Source organism: Tupaia chinensis, unplaced genomic scaffold, assembly GCF_000334495.1.
Source record: "Tupaia chinensis unplaced genomic scaffold, TupChi_1.0 Scaffold000161_1, whole genome shotgun sequence".
Classification (NCBI taxonomy): domain Eukaryota; kingdom Metazoa; phylum Chordata; class Mammalia; order Scandentia; family Tupaiidae; genus Tupaia; species Tupaia belangeri.
In genome coordinates this window covers 1,888,904-1,901,022 of record NW_006159632.1, presented here as the reverse complement: position 1 = coordinate 1,901,022, position 12,119 = coordinate 1,888,904, and the positions used below count along the sequence as shown (strand labels likewise).

General features: G+C 49.5%; 1 protein-coding gene across 1 annotated transcript in view; it reads right to left on the bottom strand.

Moving 5' to 3' along the window:
• Positions 1-12,119, bottom strand: part of LYST (lysosomal trafficking regulator) — a 150,267-nt gene that overhangs the window by 84,058 nt on the left and 54,090 nt on the right. The window contains exons 16-21 of the mRNA XM_027770856.1: positions 11,913-12,086; positions 8,581-8,741; positions 7,183-7,373; positions 4,443-4,688; positions 1,255-1,428; positions 267-416 (exon numbers count right to left, since the gene is read on the bottom strand). Of these exons, the coding sequence (XP_027626657.1) occupies positions 267-416; positions 1,255-1,428; positions 4,443-4,688; positions 7,183-7,373; positions 8,581-8,741; positions 11,913-12,086 (1,096 nt within the window). The remainder of the gene's footprint in view (positions 1-266; positions 417-1,254; positions 1,429-4,442; positions 4,689-7,182; positions 7,374-8,580; positions 8,742-11,912; positions 12,087-12,119) is intronic.

Below are 12,119 nucleotides of genomic sequence, written 5' to 3'. Positions count from 1 at the left end.
GGCTGGCGGGGGTTCGGCATGTAACGGCACAGCATGTCGGCTTTACCAGAGGAGAGAGCCACCAGGCCAACGCGTCCCCTCCGTTTCCTTCAGGAACAGCTGACTGCACAACCACCGGAAGGCTGCGGTGGAGACGAGTGCCCGCCCAGGACACACCCGCCTCGAGCAGCCAGCAGGCAGCGGAAACGCGCTGAAGGAGGCAGGACGGTGGCCTGCGCGCCGCGCTCGACCGTGACCAAGGGAGTGGGGAGAGGTGCGAGACGTGCCTCGGCTTTCCTCCAGATCTTCCAGTCGAGCAGCAGCTCCTCCAGCAGTCTGACGTCTCGGACGATAGCGTCGGACTCCACATCCAGGGTGAACGCGCCGTTCTCACTGAGACGGACCATGTCTTCACCACAGCAACCTTCCAGGAGGGCCTGTGGAAGATGACCCAGGAACAGGGTACATTAATAACTAATTAATCAGAAAGTTCGACAGAAACTTTCCACCTTAGCAGCCAGAACATCAGATGCAAAGGAAAACTGGTAAATAATTCAGTATTGCATAAAATATCTGTAATATTTTGTAAAACAATTCAAATAAACAGGAGATTTCGAACTTTCAAATATTTGTGATTACGCAAGTGCCAAATGTGGGCTAAAATAAATCACGTAATTTTTCATGTTTTAAATTGAATTAATCTGTGAACAGGCCTCAGAGGGTTAGGGCTGGACAGCTTCAGGGGCAGGGTGAGAGGAAGGGGTTGCGGTGCCCTAGTGCCAGCACCTCAGAGAGAGGCACTGTCACCATGTCATCGACAGCTCGCAGCTAGAGAGGTATTAGAAGTAGGAGGACAGTGGGTCATAAGAAACGCTATCACAGATCTCTGACTTCAGAGCCCAGCTGTACGGCACGCCGTCTAATGGAATGTCTCTCGGGGTGTCTGGAGAACTGAGTTCTCTTCCAAAACGGTGGAGCCCAAGTAAACAGTGTCATCCAACTGCAGACGGAGGGGCTGGCCTGGTAGGCACCCAGAGGCCGTCCAGACTGAAAATTCTGAATTTATTTTGTCCTTACTTTTCTAAAATGCTTTAGAGAAAAAAGAGTAATTATTTAAATGACGTGAAGCACCGGGTGAGCACCTTTGACCCCTTTAGTAAGCACTCGCGCGCTTCGTTTTCTTCAGGAATAACTGATACGCAGACTAGCGAAGACGGCCATGTCGAGACAGCTGTCCTGTCCCGAGACCACGACAGTAAGCTTACTGGGCCATACCTTCAAAACATGGAAGCCGACGATGCACTTCTGTCGGGTCAACACCTGATGCATCATGGACAGGCCGTTACAGCTCTCGAGCTCGCGAACTCGCTGTTGGTTGTACTTGATTAAGGAGAGTAGAACTCGCAGGGCTAGCGCTTGAGTTTCCTCACAGCTACTGAGTTCAACAACCTAAAAACGTGGGTACATGTTTCTAATTTGCTGAGAGTACATTTAACATGTGATCGTTTACCACTATGCAGTATCAACCCATTTGTTTCTATAAAGTTCATTTCTTTTTAGATTTTTGCCACAGGGCATATGTGCTTGCCAGAGAGACAGAGAGAGAGAGGGCAAGTGAGAAATCACCCTGGGAGGTTGGCCACACCACAATCCCTCTCCTCCATTCTCCTGTCAGGATTTTGGGCATGCATGTACACACACACACTGGTATGTTTTTCAAGCCACCGGGTCCAGGATTTGAGTCTTGGAGTTGGCCCTATGGGATCTGGCACCTTAACTATCATGCACCTGTTAGCCCTAAAGTTTATTTTTTGTTTACACTGTCACCATTTAAACATGATGGATAAAGGAAACCGAGAGAAAGGCATACATTCCCACTTTCAGTCTCCTAAAGATACCATGACTGAACTAAGTAACATTAACCTCAGCAGCCAGCGGCATTTCATAATCGGTGATCTGAAGTGTTAGCAGAACGCCCCACGTTTTCCCTGCATGGGTGACTCAGTAACAGGCTGAGTTAGGTTCACTGAAGATAAATGAAGCCCTACAATGCCTTCCCGTGGGGCCCGCTGCCTGCTGAGATCAGAGCTAACCTGCTAACACACACTCTGGGCCAGGACAACCTGGGAAGAAGTCCGATTCACACACTCTGGGCCAGGACAACCTGGGAAGACACGCCTACTATCACAACAAAGGCAGGCAGCAAGCGGCAGGGATGTTGCAGAGCAGGGACAGTCTCACCCCTCCCTACTCAGTGTAGGGGAGGCGAGGACTCCTGGAAGGGGAGCCAGACCCCGGACAGCGGAGGATGAGGTGGGCTGGGGGAGGGGCATGGCCAGGAGAGGGGCCTGCGCTCAGCCTGAGAGCTCACAGCACATCTGGGGTCACAGGTGGTCTGGCTGCACCGTGAAGGTGGGGCTCAAAGGCAGGCTATGCATGCAGGACTTTAGGGAGATGCCATTCGACTTCCGAAGGGAGGAGGAGGACGCTAAACGTTTTAAAATTTTAAGTATGAAAAAAACACTTTAAAAATACTTAAAAAGTCCTATTGGAAGGCTGGGCCCGTGGATTAAGGCATCCAAAATCCACATAGCCAACAATGGTCCGAATCCTGGCTCTGGCAGTTTGAAACACCATGCCGGCATGTGTGTTTGAGTGCCCCAAATATCAAGAGGATGAAGAGATGGAGGAAAGACTACAGTGTAACCATACCCCATTGGGTGTGCTTTCTCCCTCCCTGCTGAGGACACATGCTCTCATGCAATTTAAATGAAATCTTATTGGCAAGATCCTAAATGTATGTAACATAAAAATTTAACCATTTTCTCTAAGAGCCAATCTGTGTGTATCACCAATCTTAAGAAAGTTATATTGTGTACCTTGATGAAAGAGAGAAAACCAAGGATATACACTTGAAATTTTACAAGGGTTAAAAGGAGATCACAGGGACCAGCAGATGGCATAATGGCTATGTCACTGGACTCCCATGTAGTTGACTGTGGTTCGAGTCCCAGACCCGGTGGCTTTAAACTCATGCCAGGTGCATGTGTGTGTGTGTCCAAGATCTCAAGAAGAGAATGGAGGAGAAGGGACTGTGGTGAGGCCATTGCCCTTGGGGGGTGACTTCTCCCTCTCTGTCTCTCCAGCACATACACCCTATAGCAAAAATCTCTCTTTAAAAAAAAAAAGGAGATAAAAAAATGTTGAGAAAGAGTTAAACCAAGACCTTCTCATTTTAAAACACTAGGGGAAAATCTGTTCAACCAGATACTAGGTAGGAGGAAAAAAAAGAAAAAGGAAGAGGGTGAGAGAAAGGATCATTTAGACTACGGTGGGTCAAACGGTCAGAAGATATCTATGAGAAGACTAACACAGGCAAACACTGAGCCGCCCCCTCGCACAGAATGAATCGAAGGCAATCCCATTAGAGGAAGCTGGGGGGCAGACAGCGTCGAGATCTGATGCCGACGTGCCAGTGACGCCTGGGCTGGGCTGGGCTGGCGCTCCCAGGGCGGGCGGAGAGCAGGCTTCTTCACCCAGGTGTGGCTGGAAGGGCTGGGACAGAGTGAGCCCATCTGTGCCCCACGGAGGGTCCAGTGATCTCTGAGACAGTACACAGGCAAAATGACCCCCACTCAGTAAGGGGAGAGATACTGTCTCTGCTCTGAAAATGCACAGAACTGGTGATAAGGTACTTACCTACAACAGCACTATAGCTCAAGCTACGTTTTACATTTCTCCTCTTAAAAAATAAACTCCAAACTCAAATAGATTAAATTTCTTTCTGAATTATTTGCTTTGATTATTGGCCTTGATGTCCTCCCCATGCGCTGGAGCTTTAGGGATAAAGTATCACAGACCTTGCCTTACAGAGGGCGTCTCTTCCACGCCACCGCGGCACATGCGCCTGTCTTCCGAAAGTGGCTTTAAAGCCCACACACGTCACTGTCCTACTGCACTCCGGTGATAAGGGACTTACATGTTCACAGGCTAGAAGGGACCTTACTCATCCACACAGAAAGCTTGGTGATATCCTTAAATGTGATTTTTTTTTTCTCTTAAAAGTTTAATTTTGGGGGATTAGCAGTTGGCATAATGGCTATGTCACTGGACTCCCATGTGGTTGACTGCAGTTTGAGTCCCAGATCTGGTGGCTTAAACTCACGCCAGGCACGTGTGTGTGTGCCCAAGATCCCGAAAGGAGGATGGAGGAGAAGGGACTGCCGCGTGGCCATCCACCCTGGAGGGGTGATTTCTTGCTCTCTGTCTCTCTCTGTCCTTCTGGCAAGCACACACGCCCTATAGCAAAAACCTCTCCAGAAAAAAAAAAAATTAATTTTTTAAATTTTCCTTAAAGTTTAAAAGTTGAGAATAGCTTCTCTTTTTTGTAATCCAAAAGAAAACCTTTAATTTATCTATAATAAATCAGTAATTTCTTAATAGAAATTTTGCCAGTGACTTACCCTGGCGAAGAGGAAAATGAACACGCCAGTACCCCCAAGTTCATGCAGAACACCATGGATGGTCCTGCATGCTGTGGGCTGGAGAGTCTTCAGGTGATGGGGCTCCAGGGAGATGCTCTGAGCTTCCTTTGGGCTGAAGGGTCGCTGGGAGAGTGGGGTTTTCACCTGGCCTTTCAGTCGAATCACCGGCTCATAGATGGTATAATGAGCGGGACTGTAAGTTGCATAAACCACGGACAGATTTTCCTGAAACACAAATATTTTCCTTCAGTAACTAAGCAAAGTTTAAAAGTAAGTTACCAACGAGCAAATCGATATTTCAAGGTGAAAAGACCCTCAACTAGTCTTTTCGTTTCTTGAACAAGACCACCACCACACCGGTGCAAGGTGGACAAAACAAGCAAGGCCACACCTCCACAGACGGTCTTGCCGGGCTGCCACCAGCTGCACACACCACATCGAGGCGGGGTATTCCGAGCTGGTCCGCTCAGAACGAACGTGAACTTAACACTGGCTGCTAGCCGCTAACAGCGAAGCCTCGCATCACACCCAGGCAGCCAGCACTTTGCTCGGCACCTACAACCGGCAGGTCGAGGTCGACCTAGCTGGACTTGGACTTTGGCTTTGGGGTTGCTCACAGGCTGGCTATTCACTGACAAGTGACTCTAAACCAGATCTCTCTCAAATACTAGAATAAAGTTCCAGACTGTCGGCACACCGAACCTAAATTAAGTGGGACTTCTGATACTGTTCCCAACCAGTTCTGGTCCCTGCCAAATCCCCCTGAGCTACTTTGAAGTGAAGGTGAAATTAATGCAGTATGCACTTTGAGGTGGTCTCAGGCTGGGCTCAGGGAACTCCTGGGGCTTCAGTGTGTTTTCCCAGAAGCTAGTGGGGGCCTTGGTGTGGGCCGTTTACCCCAGGGCAGCTTACGCACAGCTCATCGGACTGAGCATGGAGCACCTGCTTGCAGATCAAACCAACTGCCTCTGCTATGTGAAGGGTCTTCAAAATCGCCACAGAAAATGTGTACGTGGAAAAACTATTCACAGATCTCCTTTTTTTTTTTTTTTTGCACCAAAAGCGAACCATTTTAATTTTTTTTTAAGAGGTTTTTGTTATAGGATGTGTGCACTTGCCAGAAAGACAGAGACAAATAGACTGAAAGCGAGAAATCACCCCCCGGGGTGATCTTGGGCATGCACGCACATGCATCCAGTGTGAGTTTAAGCCACCGAGTTCAGGACTTGAACCGTGGTCGGCTATGTGTCCAGAGTCCAGAGACATAGCCATTACGCCAACTGATGGTCCCAAACTACATTACTGCTATTTTACCATGACACTCTGAAGTCCCCTCATATATGGCCATGCTGGAAAAACGAAGTTTCAAGCCTGCAGTCGTCTTCATCAGAAACCACGGCCAGGCCTTGCTGGGGCCACCACCTCCACCTGGCCACACGGCCTCAGAACCCCCACATAGCCACAGCAGGCTTAAGAGTTTGCTTTCTAACAGTAGTTCTCATGCAAAACTTTCAGAGTCTTCAGTTGTGAACATTTCTGTTAAATTTCAGGGCTTACATGACCTATAGTCTTTTCAGAAAAAATGAAAGGGTCAAGGAACCATATTTTGATGAAAACAGGTAGGACAGCCAGAGACTAGAGTTGAAATGATCACTTGTGTTTTTCCGTTTCCCTGAAAGCAGTCCTCTAAGCTATAACTTCTTAATTCTGAGTTGAACTAGACACCTCAACAATAGCCACAAAGTCCCAAAGAGCAGCTTTACAGAAGAAAGAAATCCCGTAACCGACCACGGTCCTGCTCACAAGACGCAAGGGGAGGGGTAGCTGTGAGCTGGTCAGGTCCGCCAGCTCCCAGACCTTCTGGGAGCAGCAGGCCTGTCTTCTCGTTTCTACAGTGAATAAAACACTACGAATGAACCTCGACTCCTAGTCCCCGCTCAGTATGTTCTGAATGTCACAGAGGTGACCTGCTGCTGAGTGAGGTGCGGGGACTCTGAGACACACCGTGTGTCCCCGCTCAGTATGTTCTGAATGTCACAGAGGTGACCTGCTGCTGAGTGAGGTGCGGGGACTCTGAGACACACCGTATGTCCCCGCTCAGTATGTTCTGAATGTCACTCTATGACAGAAACTGTGAGACCCAGAGATACAATGGCAGGGAAGACAAGTGTGGTGACCAGACACTACTGGGGAAGGGGTGGGTAGAGAGGTGGGGGAGAGTGGGGAGTGAGTTGTGTGGGAGGTGCTTAGGGAGGAAGTACTTGACAGACATCAAAATGTAAAATCCTCCGACTGGAAAGATGTACATGTTAATATTCTTGATTTGATGGTAATGTGATGAATGTTTCTGAAAAATTATATTGTGTGCTGTAAAGACATACAACAATTAATTTTTAAAAATGAAAGGAGTCTGCAGGCTAATGTGTTATATTGTCTCTCTGTTGTAAGCATTTTATTAGCAGGTGTAAAATAAAATATGCTGATAAAGTACAGACATATAAGGAAAAGGGTAGGTAAATTTAAAACCTGAAGCAAATTTTGTTAGGAGGTTAAAGTGTTTCGCAGTTTTTCAGGGAAAAAAACACGTTCTAAGAAAAGCAAGTATTAACGAGCAAGGTGGAAAGCCTAGACAGCAGACGCAAGGCTAATGACACATTTCTTACTTCTGTTCTCTGTTCATTATAGAACAACACAGAGTTGCTATGAAGTTAAAACTTACAATCAAGAGGCCAAGGTCCACATCTTTCTTGGACAGAAACAGTTCTCTGATTTGCTGGCACTGCAAGATCTCCTTGCTCACGTACTTGGAGTAGTCGTCCGCTGGCTTGCCATGCTTACAGGGCATTACGGACGTGTGGTTGGGGCCACAGGCATACAGGTGGAAGGCCTCTTGTGGACCAATCTTAGCTCCTGAAAGAGCACGAAAATAAAGGTGGTTGTTACAGCATTCTAGCCCAGATTGTTCCTAACAAGCAAGGAACCAAGAGTGATCTGTCTGTCCAGCTCGGAGTTCACTGCATCTCATAAAATGGAAAAGAGTCATCTGCCTGTCCAGCTCGGAGTTCACTGCATCTCATAAAATGGAAAAGCCTCACTTTCCAACGCAGTGCAGTAGGAGGGCCGCCTATGCCACCGGTCCGGGCGGCCGAGCAGCACACGCGAAGCTTGTGGAGAAGCTCTCAGAGGGACTCAGAACGTTCCTGCGCAAGTAGGAGGGCCGCCTGTGCCACCGCTCCGGACGGCCGAGCAGCACACGCGAAGCTTGTGGAGAAGCTCTCGGAGGGACTCAGAACGTTCCTGCGCTCTCCCTGACACGGGAACACACTCAGCTCGTTTGCTTTGTTCTTAATAAAAAGAACGAAGTGCACTTTAACTGAAGTGGGAGCTCTTTATCCCTCCGTGGTGGGTTTCATTTACAAATGGAACGGGTGTTTTGCTCCCTCCCCCCACCCACAGCACTGTCCAAATGCCACTCTGTGCCCAGTTTAATGGCATGTTCCAAAGTCAGGTGCCCCAGGTCCAGCCAAGGCCCACGTCTGGGAGGCCGAAGGCCACGTGGGAGGGCCAGGCTGACTTCGGGGCCAGTGCGAACACGGCAGGCACAGCTGCAAGCTGTGCACCCTGGCAGCGGGGAGTCCAGGCGGAGGCCTGTAACGTGGTGTGACCCTGTCAAAATACCTGTCTTTGTTTGTCTTCCCCCGCACCCTCGCTCATAAAGGAGGGAAATCGTATGTTTGTTTTTCTTCTGAAAGCTGGTAGTTATATAGGATTTACTAAAATTGTAAATTGTAAATAAAATAGACAAGCAGTCGCAAGTTTACCAGTCATGGTACTGCTGCTTCCAGGGGTGAGACTGTGGGCCTAGATAAGCAGCTGTGTTTTGGGGGAGGGTAGGGAGTGGGTGCGTTTCTCCAGCTCAGGTATCTGTCAGCTGTAAGACACAGCTAGGATGGCAGCAATGCGGAAGTGCTTCGGAGTGTACTGCGGAGCCTTGGCCATACAGTGATTGTTAGACACGGATGAAAGAACAGGGGTCGCACTGTTAGGTTACTTCACTTAGGTTCTACTTCCCAACTGCGAGAACAATTTCAAAATGCCTCAAAGGGATGAAACCTACCATTGAAGAGCAGCAGATTCCCCAGGTCCCACTTTCCAGCCAAGTGCAGAAAGTCTTCTTGGGATGACAGGCAGTGGCCGACCATGCAGAATGTCCTATTGCTGTCAGACGACAAGCCCGCTTTTCTCGGGAGCGTGAAATCCAAAGTAAGGCCAGGCTTCCTACAGCAAGAACACAGCTGGGCTGAGCGGTGCCAATGTGGAGGTTAGCGGAGTGCGGCTGAGCCACGAGGGCTGTCCTCAGCCCGGCACTGGGTGGCTGCCGACTGTGGAGTCTCTCTGTCAGGAGAGTCGGAGGTCCGTGCACCACAGAAGAGGATAGCAAGAAAGAGGGCCTGCGGAGCCCACGTACCGCGGAGGTGTGGCCAGACACCTGGGCAAGTTTCCTTGCCTTCCTGCCTCTGCATGCACACCTGTGCGGTTTACAGATACAGAACAACACTCCCCCTTCCCCACCACCAATTTCACCAAGAAGTCTCCCACTGGGGCCAGCAGGCGGCATGGAGCTTATGGCACTGGACTCCCACATGGCCGACCACAGTACAAGTCTGGGACCAGGCAGATTGAAAGTCATGCCGTGTGTGTGTGTGTGTGCCCAAAACCCCAGGAGAATGGAGGAGAAGGGACTGTGGTGTGGCCATTCCCCCAGAGGGTGATTTCTCGCTTTCTCTTTCACTGTCTCTCTAGCTAGTGGTGCACACACCCTATGGCAAAAACCAAAAAGAAAAAACGTCTTCCATCTTGGCAAATGATTCTAATCCCTAAGTTTCATGTTCTCCAGGAGGCCTTTGAAGCCTCATCAGAAAGAATATGACTCTGGGGTCAGCAGGTGGTATGGAGGTTCAGGCCCTGGACTCCACATGGTAGAATGTGGTTCGAGTCCCAGACCTGGCAGCTTGCTTTCTCACTTTCTCTCTCTCTGACTCTCGCTGGTGAGTGCATATGCCCTGTACCAAACTAATAATAATAGCATAATAAATAAAACTAAAGAAATAATTCTTTTTTTTAAAACAAAAAATAAAGAAAGAATAGCACTTTTTCTAGTTTTGCTCCCTCTGGATCTAGAAATGCCAATGCTTTTTTGTTGTTTCAATATGAAGTAATTATAAAGCTTTTGATTAGTCTTGTCCTGTGTCAAAGGCCACAGGAATGTTTATGGAAGGTAGAGTACTGTGAAAGGTACTTTCAGACAGAGAGACCAAGGCTGAGAGAGCCCCAGCGCCTGTGAGCCTGCAGCTGACAAGCTCCAGCCTGTCTCAGGAGCAACGAGGGAGAGGCTGCAGGGCGCGGAGCAGTGAGCTGCAACGCCCTGCTCGGCGGGCTGCGTGGTGTGTTCTGGGTGCATGTCCAGAGCCCTCTCTGTGTGCCATGACCCAGAGCTGGCAAAGCTCGGGGTGGATGGCAGCAGCAAGACCCTGTCGGTGTGCTGTCTCTGTGTCTCTTGCTCATGGAAGAAGTAACTTAAACAAAAAGATAAGGAGTGAGATCTATAAAGGCAAAGTCTACATGAAGCTGGTGAGGAAGACATACATTTCGAATAAGCCAGCACTGCTAGCTCTTAGTGAGAAATTCAACTTTGTGCACGTTCATTTTAAAACCCTTCCTGAAAGCGCTGTTTCATATTAGCATATAGAGTTAACCATTTTAATAGCAGTTTAAAATGAAGATGTGCGGTATCTTTGGTGACGGCTTCTGGGCCCACGTACACGGCAGTAACTGGAGCACTACTGCCACTGGTGGCCCAGGACGTGGGCGTGCACACAGGATCTTGCCTGGGCCTGAACTGACTAGAAACTACTTTCTAGCTCAGAGGAGAGAAAGCCTGGCCACATTTTTTTTTTTTTTCTTTCTTTTTGCTATAAAGACAGAGAGAGACAGAAAGCGAGAAATCACCCAGGGGGGATGGCCACACGGCAATCCATTCTCCTCTCGGGATCTTGGGTGCGCATGCACACACCCAGCGTGAGTTTAAGCCACCAGGTCTGGGACTTGAATCATGATAGACTACATGGGAGTTCAGCGACATAGCCATAACTGCTGGCCCCAGGATTGGCCACATTTAAGTCAGGAAGATCATGTATCGGCCGGAACACATGGCTTTGTTTTTTTTTTTTTTCTTTCTTTTTGCTATAAAGACAGAGAGAGACAGAAAGCGAGAAATCACCCAGGGGGGATGGCCACACGGCAATCCATTCTCCTCTCGGGATCTTGGGTGCGCATGCACACACCCAGCGTGAGTTTAAGCCACCAGGTCTGGGACTTGAATCATGATAGACTACATGGGAGTTCAGCGACATAGCCATAACTGCTGGCCCCAGGATTGGCCACATTTAAGTCAGGAGGATCATGTATCTGTCTGTGGTTATCTGCTCACCACTGTTAAGGAACAAACTCATTACTTAATACTGAATGCCAAACATCCTCATAGGAATGCAGAAATCAGTGGGGGGAGACAGGGAGGTGGGTCAGGTGACCATGCTCACTGACCTCATGCACCTCACTCCGTGAGATACTTCCTCCTAATTCTCACAGATCCCAGCAATTTTACATTTCATTCAGGGTGATACTCCACGCAGCGTTCTACGACCCTGCCCTCAACTCTGTACGGTGAAAGGGTCAGGCAGTATGGGGGACAGACTGTCGCAGAGCGGCAAATGCTCACGGCGCTCTGGGATGCAGCCCCACGCAGGGCAGCTCGACGTTCAAGCCCGGAGAGCTCCTGAGTCCGCAGGGCGCACAGTGCCCACGCCCAGGGATGGCTGACGTGGGGGATGCAGCCTGGAGACCCTGTGGAGCGTTGTCTCTCTTCCATGGAAAGAATAAATCAATTTGAAACACACAGAGCACCCCACCTCCACTCCGCCTGACATAGCGCTAGGGCTCTGCCTGAATCAGCTGGGCCACCGGACCCACTGGATTCCATTTTTCTGAGTTTTGTTAAGCCGAACTGAATTGAGGTAATCAGCTGTATTGGCCATTTAATCTAAATAATTCCTTGTGGGTTCATGTTTTTAGTATCTGGGCTTGAGGGACAGGCCACAGAGTGTGCCCCCTGGCGTAAGGACATGGCGTGCTCCCTGGTCTAAGGAGCAGTGCACACGAGCGTCTACACGTCCAGGCATCCGCCTGCTCCTCCCCAACACCACTTCCGACAGTCACTTCCACGGGAGATTTACGGGTATGACAGTGAAAAGTAGAAAAGAAGACCCGCCTGGACAGGATTCCTATGTTAATATGCAGCGAATGCGGCCCACGGTTTCTGTATTGTGTTGTAGCTCTAACTTCCAGCTGAACTTCCAGGCGAGATGCAGACATTTCCGCGCAGATGCCTACCTCTGCCCGGACACCCACATGGAGACGGCCCCGTGGGCGCTCTTCTTCCCCTGCGGCTGCTGTGAGTAGGTGAGCACAAGGTGCTGCCACGTGCTCGGCAGGAACACACCCTCCTGTGACTCGGCCTGGGCTAGTAAGGTGGCTCCCCTACCGTCATCTGAGTCCACGCACACGCTGGGGAGAAAGAGAAGAGGCGCAGGTGAAAAC